Source organism: Oreochromis aureus, linkage group 20 (genome assembly GCF_013358895.1).
Source record: "Oreochromis aureus strain Israel breed Guangdong linkage group 20, ZZ_aureus, whole genome shotgun sequence".
NCBI lineage: Eukaryota > Metazoa > Chordata > Actinopteri > Cichliformes > Cichlidae > Oreochromis > Oreochromis aureus.
The window spans coordinates 30,360,239-30,376,801 of NC_052961.1; the positions used below are offsets into that span (position 1 = coordinate 30,360,239).

The 16,563-nt window shown below is 46.0% G+C and overlaps 2 protein-coding genes across 7 annotated transcripts; both read left to right on the forward strand.

Annotated features, from left to right (window-relative positions):
• The first annotated feature begins 1,264 nt into the window (after window positions 1-1,264).
• On the forward strand, window positions 1,265-11,418 carry LOC120435383. Of its 6 annotated transcripts, XM_039604895.1 has the most exons (6): window positions 1,265-1,346; window positions 1,573-1,633; window positions 1,752-1,787; window positions 2,188-2,297; window positions 3,073-3,149; window positions 9,433-11,418. In XM_039604895.1, the coding sequence occupies exon 6, from the start codon at window positions 9,461-9,463 to the stop codon at window positions 10,559-10,561; it is 1,101 nt and encodes a 366-aa protein (XP_039460829.1). In that variant the 5' UTR covers window positions 1,265-1,346; window positions 1,573-1,633; window positions 1,752-1,787; window positions 2,188-2,297; window positions 3,073-3,149; window positions 9,433-9,460; the 3' UTR covers window positions 10,562-11,418. The 6 variants fall into 6 exon arrangements, with proteins under 6 accessions (XP_039460829.1, XP_039460832.1, XP_039460830.1 ...); XM_039604898.1 differs by lacking the exon at window positions 1,265-1,346 and having other exon boundaries at window positions 1,408-1,633; window positions 3,073-3,140; XM_039604896.1 differs by lacking the exon at window positions 1,265-1,346 and having other exon boundaries at window positions 1,408-1,633; window positions 2,202-2,297.
• A 66-nt stretch (window positions 11,419-11,484) lies between these two features.
• LOC120435321 lies at window positions 11,485-16,066 on the forward strand. The gene is made up of 3 exons (XM_039604694.1): window positions 11,485-12,159; window positions 12,527-13,485; window positions 16,022-16,066. Exons 1-3 carry the CDS (start codon window positions 12,108-12,110, stop codon window positions 16,064-16,066), a joined length of 1,056 nt encoding a protein of 351 aa, XP_039460628.1. The 5' UTR covers window positions 11,485-12,107.
• Window positions 16,067-16,563: the final 497 nt, after the last annotated feature.

Below are 16,563 nucleotides of genomic sequence, written 5' to 3' on the forward strand. Positions count from 1 at the left end.
AAAAAGACAGCCAATCTGCCAAATGTAAATTGCTGCAGTTAATATTAACTGTCAGTGCAGTAGAAGCATAGCAATATTAGCCACCATAAGATAATCTCAAGTTTAGCAAGGCTGTGTTTTATCACTTATGAACAGAAAGGGGAAGGTTTTCATGTTTCATTGCTAAGAAGTATAAAAGACATACAAACAAATTAGGACAAATTAGGTTTACACAAATCTGAAAGCGCTTCTACATAATTAGTACTTACTTTAAATACATTTTGATTATCCAACTCATGCACTACTAAACTACTTAAAGAAGATTATTTTACATAATTAAAAAGTCTAAAAACCTTTTTTTTCCACTTTACAACAAACTGATCCAACACAAAGCCTGAAAATCATGTTTATGCTTTTTGATGCCTGTCACTGAGTGAACACTGAGGAACAGTTTTCAGTACCAAAGTTCCCAAAGTCACAGCTGTGGTCTACTACAACAGCTGGGGAACAGTCTGTTGTACCTTTGTGCTTCTTCAGGCATTAAAAACTGTTTATTGTTATACTTGTGGGAAAAGTGAACTAATAGAAAATAATTTGATTATGCATTCCATGACTGTTGGCTTAACAATATAGGGGTTCTCCTATGACATAGCACAGGAATACTTGTAAGAAGATGTAACACTTTGAGATAAGTATTGGGTTTAAGGTATGAACAGTGTGTCAAACATACGGCCCAAGGGCCAGATTTGGCCTGGACAGCTGTGGAACAAGTGAAGGAGAGGTATACATTTTGGACCATTAACTGTATTTTTTCACTGACAAAGACCTGCACCATGGCCACTCATACAAATGTAATTAAGTAACGGATATATGACAGAATATCTCCTGGGGGTTTTTTAAACTACAGATTTTAGTTTTATACCAATAGTACAGTAATTTTCTATGGATTGACAAAATCTTTCTTTTTTTTTTTTTAATTACAGGACACTCAATGAGAAATGAATTACTGAACTTTCGCTTTAATTTTAGGTTGTGTCTGCTCTGTCCTGACGGTCACTTCTCACCGCCATGAGCTGCTTCACTTCACTACGGGTCAACGGAAATACCAAAATAAAAGCTTTACGAAAAATTTAGCTGAAAACATCGGAAGAGCCGTTTTGTCGGCCATCCAAAGGTTCGGCAGTAGTGCACCCTCAGCGGCTGCAGTCTCCACTTCACAATCGCCGAAGCATGTGTGCAGCTAAATCGCTGGACATGCTGATAGGCGAGCAGTGACTGTCAGGCACACTTTAGCGCCGCAGGTTTTCGTAAAGCTTTTATTTTTGATATTTCCATTGACCCGTAGTGAAGTGAAGCAGCTCATGGCGGTGAGTATGGGCTCAAAATGTGGTCATAAATATCCTGATTTACAAGTACAAAATATTTATGACCACATTTTGAGCCCATAGGGTGAGAAGTGACCGTCAGGACAGAGCAGACACAACCTGACCGCTACCGGCACATTTTAGCGCCCCATAACAGTGCTGCATATTTAATATTAATTTAACTATCCTGTGTTATATATATTGTTTTGTCTACACTATCTTTGGTTAGAAACGGGGCCATGTACTTCCTGGATGATGGCCCCTAGAGACTGAAGAAAATGATGCATGTAGTAAGTGTTAGCACACGTGTTTTGAGTGAACCCATAGTTGTTTTGTTTTTACTAGCTTGGTATCGCCACACCCTGAAGAAGGCACACCTGATATTCTTTTTTAAATGTTTTATGTTAGAATTATGTTCTCAGATGTTCGCCCACCTTTGGAGAGGTAAGAGCACTCTTTATGATTTTTTTAGGCCTTTTTAGCTGTTTTGTATTGTGCGGGACAAAACTAGAAATTAGCAAAAACTAAAAGTGCTTTCCGAGCATTATTTTTCCACGAAAAAAAAACAAAACTTGTCTTGGTCCCAAATAACGGCTTTTCCTTGCACAACATAACTTTTAGTTGTAAAGTCAATTGGTAAACTTGATTTTTTATTTATTTATTTATTGTGCACACATTTAACTTTGTTTGCACAAAATGACATTTTGCTTGAAATGCCAAGTCTTAACCTTACCCAAGTAAATTCACTCATGAGCTTCTGTAACATGAATCAAAAGGCTGAATTGCCACCTCAGCATGCAGTCAAGTTCTATAGTCTTGCTAATGACCTACTAATTATATTCAGGTGTGTTGCAACAGGGACACATGGAAATGTTTCAGGACACCGGCCCTCGAGGATTGCAGTTTGAGACCCCTGGTATAGTGTGAAGAAAAGTTACAATGTGGTATATAAATGTAAGTTGTAGTGGATTTTAAAATCTTCACTGCTGCATACTTGCATTAGCATCATTTTTGTTTTCTGGAGTGTTCAAATATGTACATTTTGCATCTAATAAAATGTACACAAATCTGTGTAAATATCAAGAACTGCAATTTGAACAGTGGATGAAGCCAGTTTTGTTTGTTTTGGGTTGTTTTTTTGTTTTTTTTTTAAATTGGTTTTGTCTTAACTAGGGGTAGAAATGTAATGTGTTGATTGTGATTAATTCATGTAAAAAAAAAAAACCAACGATTTAAAAATAACAAATTTAATGGCACTTTAAATTTGCATTCCAAGCAAAGGGCAACTTTTGTCAGCGCACGATTTCCTGGTATAACGATTACAGTGATTTTACACATCACAGGTAATCAGAAGAAAACCCATTGCTAGGACTGATCGGAGGCAAATGTCGTTTCAAAAGACTACCCGACGGAAGCCTTGATAAAAGCATGGTTTTGTGCAAAAATGAGTTTGCATACCACCGAAGCACTTCAACCTTATGGTACCAACTAAATGCAAAAGATGTTGCAGCGAGCACAGAAACTGTGCTGTTAATTAATTTTTAATCTTTATGCTGCTGAGTGGCTCATTTTGTTTTTTCTTTACTAACACTGCATTCAGAGAGGGGCCCCTGCACCAGTGCATGTATGCTTTTTTTGATACTGATCATGATACACACCAATTTAAATGATTAATTGTATAATAAAATTATTAAGCTTTTCCTGATGTATCTTGCCTTTGTACTTTTAGGTAAAACAACAGAAGCAGACCGATACGGACTGATGGTGGGATTACAGCAGAGGGCAGAACAGATGAAGGTGTGCAGGGTGAGAATGGAGAAAACGGCAAAGCAATGATACAGTTGTAATTTTCATCTTATACCCATCTCATTCTTTCTTCTTATTTTCATCCCAGTCTTCCTCCTTGTCTCCCCATCTTCCTCATGTCTCTGAGACTTCTTCACTCTCTCTCTCTATAGTGCTCTGTTTTCCTCCTTGTCTCCACCCTGTCTCACTATCTTATTATCTGTCTTTCGCTCTGTCCCGGGTTCTTTCCCAATTTGTTCCCCATTTACTAGAGTTGTAATAGTTTTGTGTCATATGATTAGTTCTTATTGTTATTTTGTTTTGACTTTTTCTTTTTAATTCAGTTTAGTGTCATTTAGTTTCAGAGTGTTTTGGCTTGTTTCAGTTAAGTTTTCATTGTTTAAAAAGTGTAGTTCTCTTTCAAACATTCGTTTCGGTGTCTCACTATGGGGAACGCTCTCTCAGCGTTGTCCTCAGAAGCCTCTATATCATTACTCCAGCCAGTATTGGCTGGCAGTCGTGACGCCTGCGCCAGGAGGCCACCCTCCTCCCTATAAAAGGTTGTGACGCAGCGCCACCCGTCATTCAATTTCCTCTTCTCGCTTCTTAGAAACCTCATCTCTCCTGACTGTGAACGTGAGTGCTAGCTTAACTGTCCACGCGAGCAAGCTAACACCTTGGTCACCGGGCGCTGCACGGTTCGCGTTTCGAGTCGCCTGCTCTTCACCACGGAGCCAGGTCGGAGAGTGTGTTAGCTGCCACCACGCACCTAACACAACAGCTAGCTGACCAAGCTAACTGTTCTTGCTACACACGGTCACCAAGCCAAGTAGCACAAGCGCTAGCCACCACACTAGCTAGGTCATCACACGAGCTCACCATAGCTACTCGACCGAGAAGAAAATAAAAATCAGCATTAGCCGTCCAGCCATTCTAGCTAGCTAGCTACACCAAGCTTCCTTAACATGGCAGACTGCAAACCGCTGCCCAAACTTTGCCTCTGCGGTTGCAAAATCTCAGGCTCAGATACGCATGATGCGTGTGTGATGTGCCTCGGGCTGCAACACGCCCAGGCGGTTATTTCCACACCGGTATATGCGAACACTGCGCCGCTTCACCCTAAAAGTTTTTCGCCGAAGGCTAGCCCGCCAGGCTAGCCTGTCAAAGAAGGACCCAATGCTGTCTCCAATCGACCCACCGATGGAGCACACTGAGTCTGCAATACCAGGCACCGGCTGGGCGACGAGATGGATATCGTCCTCCGCTGGTGGATGATGCCGAGGTCAGCTGCGGCTATGTTGTCTGATTCCCTCGAGGCTAATGACGAGCTACTCAGCGAATCCTCTGAGGGAAGCGCCGGAACATCTCGTCTCGGACGAGGATGACGACGTTTTTTTTGCCCCTCTGGTCGGAATTCTGCGACACAAGGGGCCGACAGACAACCCCGCACACAGTCCCGCGGCATGGAGCTATTCGACGTTGCAAAACGGGCGGCTGACAAGCTAGCAATCCCATGGCCCGCGGTGACAACGGAGACCTCCACCTCACGATCACGAGGGTAAAAGGCTCCCCAAAGCAAAGCGCACTACTAAGCAGGTACTGCCGCTTTTCCCCGAATGCGTGGACGAGGTCACACGCTGCTGGGCAAAGCCATTTTCGTCACCCAACCCCGTGCAGGGAGCGGCGGCGTTTGACTGCGCTGGAATGAAGGAGAAGGGCATCTACCAAATTCCTACAGTGGAAAATCTGGTGGCTTCCCATCTCCACCCGAACCAGAAACTCTCCATGTCATCTGGTCCGTCCCTGCCCTCCAAGGCCGAACGCCTGCAGTCCTCCCTGGCTGACAAGGCGATAAATCGGTTGCCACCACCGCGAGGGCATTGAACGCCTCATCGCTCCTGCTAGCTTACTCGGCGGAGCTCCAGGACCAGGCTGCCGCGAACCCGGATGCTAGTGAGCTATGGGATGAGCTGGGCGTCGTTACGGACCAGTGTCTCCACCTCACTAGAGCGGCAGTACAAGCGGCGGGCAGGGCTCTCAGCATCATCGCCCCACAGAGAGGGCCAGATGGCTGAACCTGTCGGGCTTTCGGACAGAGAGAAACGTGACATTCTGGATGAAAGCATCGACCCCGCTGGCCTTTTCGGGACCACTGTTGCCACCATGCAAAGACGGTGCGAGGAGAAAAAGAAAGAGGAGAGGCCCTGCAGCTGTGTCTCCCTAGGAAGGCCCAGGCTGCGCCCCCGCCTCCACCCGGTCGCCGCACGTTCGCTCAGGTCACCAGCCGTCCAGCCGGCGTGCCGACGTTTAAAATCCCTCGCCGCCCAGCCCCGCAGGTCGCGGCCCAGGGTCCCCTAGGATCGCAAAACCCTAAGACCCACTGGCCCAGGAAGCATGTCCCGCCTGCTGCCGCTCAGGGTGCCCCACCACCAGCGAAGCAGTCCGACCGCAAGAAGAAGCGGACTGCCTAACATCCCCCACGGGAGATCGGAGCCGGACCAGCCCGAGCTCCAAGTTCACCCAGGGCTCAGTTCGGAGCCCGCTCGAGAAGTGTGTTCTTCCTCCTCCTTTCAGCGCCTGGGACTCGAGTTGGATCCCACAGAGCGCATTTCAACAAAGAGACGACGAGACACTGTTCAGCGCAGTCAAGCGAGTCACAGTCTCATAAAACATTCTGTTTATTAAAAACTCACCCGTTGCATCCAGGCATGTTGCCAAGGGCACGGGAAAAAATGTGTGAAAACACAGAAAGTATGTTGAAAAACATAATGCCCCCACGCACCCAGGCACCACCGGGTTGATTTCCTCAGTGGTGTCCGGACCCATGAGCGCTGGTCAGGCGCGAGCCGCCCACAGCGATGCGCGCAGTCGGATCTGGCCCGAAGGACCAGTTTCCGCCACAAGAGGGAGCCAGAGCTCCGTCTACTGTGGAGTGCCTGTCATTGGGACCGCTGTCGGCGAGAATAGAGCGATGGCGAGCTCTCGCTGCACCAGAATGGGTTGTGAGGACATTAGAACGAGGCTATCGTTTGCACCGCAAACACCCTCCCAGATTTCACAGAGTGATTTTTCTCTTGCAAAGGGCGAATCAGCCAGGATCCTGCAAGAAGAAATAACTACTTTGCTGTCAAAGGGAGCAGTACGAGAAATACCCCAGGAGCAGAGCCAGTGCGGCTTTTACTCAAAGTATTTTATCGTGCCCAAGAAAGGAGGGGACTGCGTCCGATACTGGACCCACGGGCTCTGAATCAGCATCTGAGGTCATACAAATTCAGGATGCTGACGCCCACCACTCTGCTGCATGTAGTGCGCCCAGGCGATTGGTTTACATCAATAGACCTGAAGGACGATATTTTCACATTCCTATTTACCCGCCTCACAGGAAATTCCTGCGCTTTATGTTTCAGGGCAGAATGTACGAGTACCAGGTCCTGCCGCTTGGTCTCTCACTGAGCCCTCGGGTATTTGTGAAATGCACAGAGGCAGCCATAGCCCCACTGAAGAGGCGGGCATCCGCGACAGCATCATACATAGACGATTGGCTGCTGCTATCAGAGTCAGAAATAATGGGAAGAGAGCACACCAGGTTGACAGTGGATCATCTGATGGCTCTGGGTTTCACCATAAACTACGAAAAGAGTGTCCTGCAGCCAGCTCAGGCCATCTCTTTCATAGGAATAGCCCTCAACTCCCAAACGTACAGAGCGTGTCTCTCTGTGGACAGAGCACAGAAAATGCTATCACATGCCGGCATTTTCAGTTGGGAAGATATCTCCCATTCAGGAAATGCCTGCAGATGCTGGGATTGATGGCGTCCTCACTGGCGGTCATTCCACTGGGCAGACTGCATATGAGGGAATTTCAGCGATGGGTCGCATCACTGAGACTGAATCAAAAGCGCCATACCCACCGCCATATCAGAGTGACAGCAGACTGTGCTGCAGCACTCCGCTGTTGGAGAAATCCCACATTTCTCACTCAGGGGTGTCACTGGGGCTGTCACAGCCAGAAAGGTGGTAACCACGGACGCGAGTCTCACGGGCTGGGGCGCCACTCACGAGGGCAGAGCAGTGAGCGGCAGCTGGGACTCACAACAGAGGGTGCTCACATAAATTGGCTAGAGTTGCTAGCAGCATTTCTAGCACTGAGACACTTCCTTCCCTGTTGAGGAACCACCATGTTCTGATCAGAACAGACAACACCACTGTTGTGGCGTACATCAACAGACAGGGCGGGTTACGTTCCCGTCCGTTGCACATGCTGGCTCGCAGACTGATCATGTGGAGCTGCATCAATCTGTTGTCACTGAGAGCTACTCACATTCCAGGAGCTCTGAACTTGGGAGCGGACTTAATGTCCAGGGGAAACCCGCAATACGGGACTGGACCCTGCACCCACATGTGGTGACCGAAATCTGGACCCGCTTTGGCCAGCCACAGGTCGATCTGTTTGCCTCGAGGAGAACGCTCAGTGTCCACTGTATTTCTCCCTGAGGGACCAGGAAGCTCCGCTGGGGTAGACGATTAGCTCACAACTGGCCACATGCTCTGCTTTATGCGTTCCCTCCGCTGGCCTTAATTTCTCCCACTCTAACCAGAGTGAGAGAAAAAGGGCTAACAGTGATATTGATCGCCCCAAGGTGGACGAGGTCCCATTGGTTGGCGGAAATTATACCCCTCTTGTGGGACGAACCGTGGCCTCTCCCTCTCCGACGAGACCTAGTCTCCCAAGCCAGGGGAGATTTTTCAACCATCCCGAGCGCCCGCCCTGTGGGCTTGGCCCGTGAGAGGCTGAATCTGAGTACGGCAGGACTCCCCCAGGAGTTATAGCCACTATTCAGAATGCTAGAGCCCCTCCACAAGATCATTGTATGAGAACAAGTGGAGGGTATTTGAGGAGTGGTGTGGAAAGTCTCACACTCTCTCCTTTCAATGCTCTGTGACAACAATTTCTCCTTTCTCCAAGAACTGTTAGATAAAGGAAAGGCCTTTTCCACAATTAAAGTATATCTAGCAGCTATTTCAGCTTGCCATGTGGGTTTTCGTGGATGGCCCAGTGAGCCACCACCACTGGTCTGCCGTTTCATGAAAGGGGCACGACGGCTCCACCCAGTGTCTAAACCTCTCGCTCCCACGTGGGATTTATCTCTGGTGTTGGAGGCAGTTTCACAGCCACCATTTGAACCACTAAGCCAGGTGGAAGTAAAAATCCTGTCTTTGAAGACTGCATTGCTCCTGGCCCTCGCGTCTGCGTAAGCGTGTCAGTGATATTCATGCGCTGTCAGTACACAAAGAGTGCATCCGGTTCACGCGGGATAACTCTAGAGTCACACTCAGGCCAAATCCGGCCTTTGTGCCCAAAATCCTTATCTCCAATGCACCCCATTGGAGCTGGACGCTTTGCCCTCCTCCTTTCTTTCCTCCCTGGACAGGAGCGCCTACATGCTCTCTGTCCAGTTAGGGCTTTGTGTATCTATATGGAGAGAACAAAGGCTTTCAGGAGGTCGGATCAGCTGTTTGTTTCCTGGCTAAACCACAGCTTGGCAAGCCCATTAGCAAACAACGCATTTCCCACTGGATTGTTGAGGCAATCCAATTGGCTTATTCAAGCACGGGCCTGTCCCCCAGGAGACTCCGTGCTCATTCTACCAGAGGGATGGCAACCTCTTGGGCCCTTTTAGGGGTGTCTCTGTAGAGGAGATATGTGCAGCGGCGAGCTGGGCTTCACCTTCGACCTTTGCAAGGTTTTACAGGTTGGATGTCACTGCACCATCTCTAGCCCACACTGTGTTGAGTGTGGGTCCCCACGAGACCTCCTAAGTTGGCAGTCAGTCGTTCAGATGGGCTTATCTGGCAATACGGGAGTCTGCATATCCCCATAGTGAGACACCGAACGAATGTTTGAAAGAGAACTTGAGGTTACTTTATTCCGTGAACCCGTTCTCTGATAACATGAGTGAGGTGTCTCACCAGATCACCCTCCTTGCACGGGGCGAGGAAGAGGTGAGCTTATCTTGAATGACGGTGACGCTGCGTCACAACCTTTTATAGGGAGGAGGGTGGCCCTCCCTGACGCAGGCGTCACGACTGCCAGCCAATACTGGCTGGAGTAATGATATAGAGGCTTCTGAGGACAACGCTGAGAGAGCGTTCCCCATAGTGAGACACCTCACTCATGTTATCAGAGAACGGGGGTTACGGAATAAAGTAACCTCAAGTTTTTAGTTTTTATTATTTCAGTGTTTCTTTTAATGTTTTTCTTCCTTCCTCTCTTCATTTCTTTCTTCTTCCTCTTTTGTCCCCAGCTGGCGTTCGGCAGGGGAGGTCGTCCACATGCTTTGTCCTCCAGTGAGCGCGGCGCTGCAGAGGGCCAAACCATTGCAGTCGTCGCTTCTGGATCAGCTGTTCCAGCTCTATTCCTACCTCCCCCTTCCTCTCTACCTTTCTTCTTCAGTCTTCCTGTCTTTTCCACTTCTTAGATTTCCTCTCTGCCTTCTTTCCTTGTTGTCCTTCCTCTTTACATGTCCTTACTTCCTTTCTGTTTTCATCCCTCCTTGTATTCCTGTTGTACTTCGTTTTCTCAATTTCTTCTTCCCTGATTGCCCACATTTTCCTGTCCTTCTGCTTTTCCTGTCTCCCTGTATCCCTTCCCCTCCCTCCCTCTCTCCTTCTCTTATCCCTTCTTCCACTCTCTCCCTTTCCCTCCCTCTGTCTCTATCTTTTTCCCTCTCTGTAACTTTTCTGTTTTTAATCCCTCTTCCTTTCTTCCTCCCTCTCTTCATGTCTTCTTCCCATCTTTGTCTCTTTATTCTTTCCTGTTCTCTCTCTCTATTTTCCTCGCTCCTGCTCTGTTTTCTTCCCTCTTCTTTTTCTGTCTTCCTCCCTCCCTGTACTCCTGTCACCCTTCCTCTCTTAACATCTTCTTCCCTGTTTTCTTCCTGTTATCTCCTCAGTCTTCCTCAGTCTTTTCTGTCTTCCTCCTTTGCTCTTCTTGCCATCTCTTCAGTTTTCATTTGTTTTCCTCTATTTTTGTTTTTTGTTTTCCCCTCACCTCTGCCTTCCTGGTTTTCTTCCTTCCTCTTCATTTTTTCCTTTTTTTCCTTCCTGTCCCCCTCCCTTCATTGTTGTTCTTTGTCTCTACATGTCCTCCGTCTTTCCATCTTCCTTTCTCCCTGTTTTCCTTTCATCTTTTCTCTGTTTCTTCCTCTCTGTTATTGTTGCTATCTTCCTCCCTCCCTTGTTGTCTTCTTGTCTTCTTCTCTTCGTCTGTTTACCTCTTTCTTTCCTCCTTCCTTTGCTCTTTTACTGTCTCCCCCTCCCATTCTCCATTTCCCTCACTCTCTACCTCTCCCTCCCTTCCTTCATCTCTACCTGTCCTGTCTGTCTTCCTTCCTGTATTCCTGTCATTCTCCATCTCTTAACGTCATCTCCTGATTTTTGTGTTTTCTTCTCAGGCTTCCTCTGTCTTTCTGACCCCCCCCCCATCCCTGTCTCTCTATCATGTCTTCTTCCCCGTCTTTCCCTTTTGTCTTCCTGCTTTCTGTTCTCTCCATTTTCCTCACTGCCGCTGTTTTCTTTCCTCTTCCTGTTTTTCTGTCTTGCTCCCTCTGTGTATTGCTGTCACCCTTCCTCTCAATGTTCTTCCCTGTTATCTTTTTTCAGTCTTTCTCTTTCAGTATTCCTTCTTTTTTCCTCTATTTTTGTTTTTCTTCCCTCATTTTATTCCTACCTCCCCCTCCCTCTCTGTTTCCCTCTTCCTCACCCTCTTCCTGTCTTCCTGTTTCTGTTTTCCTCTCTGCCTTCATTCCTTTTCTTTCTTCTTACATGTCCTTTCTTTGTTTCCATCCCTCCTTGTATTCCTGTCATCCTCCCTTTTTCTTCTGTCTTCTTCCCTCACTTTTTTCCAGTTTTCTTCCCTGACTCTGTTTTCTCCATTCTTCCCCCCCCCCCCCAATTCTTTTTCTGTATTCCTCCCTCATATGGTTGTGCGATATGACCAAACTCTCATAGTGCTTTTTGTATAAATTCAGTGAATCTCAGGCAACTCGACTTGTGTGACGTGTTTTCAGCTGGGCGTCGTGTACCTGGAGTCCAGTCTTTTGACCGATGCATGAAACTATACATTTTCAGAGGTTATTTGTAATGGCTGCCATGTTCTGTGTATTTATTACTTGGCGTGCTGCGGGGAAAAGCCTGTTCTAACGTTTGGGTCTAAGGGTTATTTTGAGCACCTGACAGCTCTTTCTTGCTTCTCATCTGTAAACTCTCTCCATGCTCTTTCACGTGATTCTTGCGTAGGTGGTTGAAGGGTTTGTTGTGTTCGAGTCTGTGGTGGGGACCGGTTTATGCATAATTTTCACAGTACAGTTTTCTGGTCCGTGTCAGACTTTTTCAGAACTAAACCATGTCCATGCTACAGAGGTGGCCCCTCGTTTAGGAATAAGGTCCTCGATTTGTTTTGACTGGTCCTTCTGTTTGGAGCTACCTGGTTCTGCCTCATCTTCACTGGCCATGCTGGTATTCTCTGTGCCTGCATCCACGTGGTGACTGTAGGAGCCATTTATAGTTCATGTTTTCATTTGAGGTAATTTGTTTGATGCATATTCTGAAATTTGATGTTTGAGAATAATGTATTTTGTCATCATTTCAGTTTATTTTGAAAAGTCTCAATAGGATCTTAAGCTTTATCGTGAAAGGTTTATGTGGAAAATAAACAAGTGGACAGCAGAGCCACACGATGGTTTTTACCGTCTTTGTTGCTAACAAGCCGACGCGTTAAAAACAGTTGCTTCTCCGTCCGCAGTGTGGTTATTTTAAATATAAGAGAAAGAGAACTTATAAATATATAAAAATTATAGCCACTACAGTGACCATCAAAATGATGAAAACATATTGCCGTAAACATTTTTTTTTTTTTTTTTTTTTTTTTCTTTGCAACATCATATGAAATGATAGATGTTTTCATATCGTCAACGGATATATGGTCATATCGCACAGCCCTACTTCCTCCCTCAGTCTTTTTGTTTTCTTCCCTCTCCATTCCTACCTCCCCCTCTTTGTCTTCCTCTCTTCCTCACTTTTCCTGTCTTCCCACTTCTGAGTTTTCCTCTCTGCCTTCTGTACTTGTTGTCCCTTGACTTTACATGTCCTGTCTTTCTTTGTTTTCATCTCCTTGTATTCCTGTCATCCTCCCCCTTCCTCTCTCCTTTTCTCATCCCTTCCTCCCTTTCCCTCCCTCTACCTTTTTCCCTCTCTGTAACTTTCCGTTTTTTTGTTTTTTGTTTTTTTTTTTGTTCCCTCTTCCTACTTTCCTGCCTCTCTTCATGTCTTCTTCCCATCTTTCTCTTTATTCGTCCATCTATTCTCTCCATTTTCCTCACTGCCACTCTGTTTTCTTCCCTCTTCTTTTTCTGTCTTGCTCCCCTCCCTGTATTCCTGTCACCCTTCCTCTCTTAACAGGAAGAAAACAGGGAAGAAGACGTTATCTCCTTAGTCTTTTCTGTCTTCTCATTTGTTCTTCTTGCCGTCTTTTCATGTTTTCCTCTTTATTTTTTCTCCCCTCATCTCCCCTTCCTGTTTTCTTCCTCCCATCTTCATTTACTCATCTTCTTTTCTTTCCTTCCTATTCACCTCCTTCCTTACTGTCCTTTGTCTCTACCTGTCCTCCATCTTTCCATCTTTCTTTCTCTGTGTATTCCTTTCATCCTCTCTCAATTTCTTCTTCTTTGTTATTCATCCTTCCTGGTATCGTCGCTGTCTTCCTCTCTCCCTTGTTCTCTTGTCTTCTTCACTTGGTCTCTGTTTACCTCTCTTCCCTTGTTGTCCTTCATCTCTACTTACCCTCTCTCACTCGCTTCCATTATTCCTGTCGTCCTCCTTGCCTCAGTGTTTTCTTCCCTGGCCTACTGCCTCTCTTCCTCCCTCCCTCTTTTCCCATCTTCCTGTCATGTTTCTCTATTCGTACCTGTTTCGTCTTCCTGTCCTGTTTTCCTCCCTGTATTCCTTTTTCTTTTTGTCCTCAGTCTTTCCTCTTCCCTTCCTGTATTCCTTTCATACTTCCTATCTCTGTCTTCCTCCTTCCTTTGCTCTTTTACTGTCTCCCCCTCTCACTCTCCATTTCCTTCACTCACTACAGCTCCCTTCCTTCCTTGTTGTCCTTCATCTCTACCTGTCCTGTCTCTCTTCCTTCCTGTATTCCTGTCATTCTCCATCTCTTAATGTCATCTCCTGATTTTTCTGTTTTCTTCTCAGTCTTCCTGTCATTCTGTATTTCTTCCCTCCCTCTCTCTCCATGTCTTCTTCCTCTTCTTTCTCTCTTGTCTTTCATCTGTTCTCTCCATTTTCCTCACTCCCGCTCTGTTTTCTTCCCTCTTCCTCTTTTTCTGTCTCCCTCCCTCCCTCCCTTTATTTCTGTCACCCTTCCTCTCTTAATTTCTTCTTGTTTCCTTCCTGTTTTCTTTTCAGTCTTCCTCCTTTGCTCTTCTTGCAGTCTTCTCAGTTTTCATCTGTTTTCCTCTCTATTTTTGTTTTTCTTCCCTCATTCTATTCCTACATCCCCCTTTCTCTCTACCTCTCTTCCTGTCTTTCCACTTCTTAGTTTTCCTCCCTGCCTTCTTTCCTGGTCCTTCATCTTTACATGTCCTGTCTTTCTGTTTCCATCCCTCCTTGAATTCCTGTTATCCTCCCTTTATCAGTGTCTTCTTCCCTGACTGCCCACATTTTCCTGTCCTTCCACTATTCCTGCCTCCCTCCCTCTTTCCCTCTCCCTCTCTACCTTTTTGCTTCCCTCTTCATATTTTATTCCCTCTTCCTCCCTCTCCATGTCTTCTTCTCCGTCTTTCTCTTTATTCTGTTCTCTCCATTTTCCTCACTCCTGCTCTGTTTTCTTCCCTCTTCTTTTTCTGTCTTGCTCCCTCCCTGTATTCCTGTCACCCTTCCTCTCTTAACATCTTATTTCCTGTTTTCCTCGTTATCTCCTCAGTCTTTTCTGTCTTCCTCTTTCACTCTTCTTGCTGTCTTTTCATGTTTTCCTTTATTTTTTCTCCCCTCATCTCCCCCTTCCTTTTTTTCTTCCTCCCAACTTCATTTATTCATCTTCTTCTTTTTTTCCCTCCTGTCACTTCCTTCCTTGCTGTCCTTGGTCTCTACCTGTCCTCCATCTTTCTGTCTTCCTTCCTCCCATTATTCCTTTAGTCCTCCCTCTCAGTTTCTTCCTCTCTGTTTTTCATCCTCTCTGTTATTGTTGCTGTCTTCCTCCCTCCCTTGTTGTCTTCTTCTCTTCGTCTGTTTACCTCTTTCCTTCTTGTCTTTAATCTGTACCTATCCTGTCTCGCTCCATGCCATTATTCCTGTCATCCTTCTCCTTCCTTTCTTTTTGTCCTCATCTTTGGCTATCCTCAGTCTTTCCTCCTCCCTTCCTGTATTCCTTTCATGCCTCCTCTCTCTGTCTCTTCCTCCTTCCGTTGCTCTTTTACTGTCTCCCCTTCTCACTCTTCATTTCCTTCACTCTCTACCTCTCCCTCCCTTCCTTCCTTCCTTGTTGTTCTTCATCTCTACCTGTCCTGTCTGTCTTCCTTCCTGCATTCCTGCATATTGTCATTCTCCATCTCTTAACATCATCTCCTGATTTTTTTTTTTCTGTTTTCTTCTCAGTCTTCCTCTTTCCATTTTCCCACCCTCCCTCTCTCTCATGTCTTCTTCCCCTTCTTTCTCTTGTCTTCCATCTGTTCTCTCCATTTTCCTCGCTCCCGCTCGGTTTTCCTCCCTCTTCCTCTTTTTCTGTCTTTTTCTGTCTCCCTCCCTGTATTCCTGTGATACTTCCTCTCTTAATATCGTCTTCCATGTTTTCTTCCTGTTTTCTTTTCAGTCTGTCTCTCTTTCAGTCTTCCTCCTTTGCTCTTCTTGCTGTCTTCTCAGTTTTCATCTGTTTTCCTCTCTATTTTTGTTTTTCTTCCCTCATTCTATTCCTACTTCCCCCTTGCTCTCTTCCTGTCTTCCTGCTTCTTAGTTTTCCTCTCCGTCTTCTTTCCTGGTCCTTCATCTTTCCATGTCCTGTCTTTCTTTGTTTTCATCCCTCCTTGTATTCCTGTTATCCTCCCTTTCTCAGTGTGTGTGTGTGTGTGTGTGTGTGTGTGTGTGTGTTTTTTTTTTTTTTTCCCTGACTGCCCACATTTTCCTGTCCTTCCACTGTTCCTGTCTCCCTCACTTTCTCCTTCTCTTCCTCTTTCCCTCTCCCTCTCTACCTTTTTGCCTCCCTCTTCCTATCTTCCTCCCTCTCACCATGTCTTCTTCTCCGTCTTTCTCTAGTCTTCCATCTGTTCTCTCCATTTTCCTCACTGCTGCTGTTTTCTTTCCTCTTCCTGTTTTTCTGTCTTGCTCCCTCTGTGTATTGCTGTCACCCTTCCTCTCAATGTTCTTCCCTGTTATCTTTTTTCAGTCTTTCTCTTTCAGTATTCCTTCTTTTTTCCTCTTGCAGTCTTCTCAGTTTTCATCTTTTTTCCTCTATTTTTGTTTTTCTTCCCTCATTTTATTCCTACCTCCCCCTCCCTCTCTGTTTCCCTCTTCCTCACCCTCTTCCTGTCTTCCTGTTTCTGTTTTCCTCTCTGCCTTCATTCCTTTTGTCTTTCTTCTTACGTGTCCTTTCTTTGTTTCCATCCCTCCTTGTATTCCTGTCATCCTCCCTTTTTCTTCTGTCTTCTTCCCTCACTTTTTTCCAGTTTTCTTCCCTGACTCTGTTTTCTCCATTTTCCTCACTCCTGCTATATTTTTCTCCCCTCTTCTTCTTTTTCTGTATTCCTCCCTCATATGGCTGTGCGATATGACCAAACTCTCATAGTGCTTTTTGTATAAATTCAGTGAATCTCAGGCAGCTCGACTTGTGTGACGTGTTTTCAGCTGGGCGTCGTGTACCTGGAGTCCAGTCTTTTGACCGATGCATGAAACTATACATTTTCAGAGGTTATTTGTAATGGCTGCCATGTTCTGTGTATTTATTACTTGGCGTGCTGCGGGGAAAAGCCTGTTCTAACGTTTGGGTCTAAGGGTTATTTTGAGCACCTGACAGCTCTTTCTTGCTTCTCATCTGTAAACTCTCTCCATGCTCTTTCACGTGATTCTTGCGTAGGTGGTTGAAGGGGTTTGTTGTGTTCGAGTCTGTGGTGGGGACCGGTTTGCGGCATAATTTTCACAGTACAGTTTTCTGGTCCGTGTCAGACTTTTTCAGAACTAAACCATGTCCATGCTACAGAGGTGGCCCCTCGTTTAGGAATAAGGTCCTCGATTTGTTTTGACTGGTCCTTCTGTTTGGAGCTACCTGGTTCTGCCTCATCTTCACTGGCCATGCTGGTATTCTCTGTGCCTGCATCCACGTGGTGACTGTAGGAGCCATTTATAGTTCATGTTTTCATTTGAGGTAATTTGTTTGATGCATATTCTGA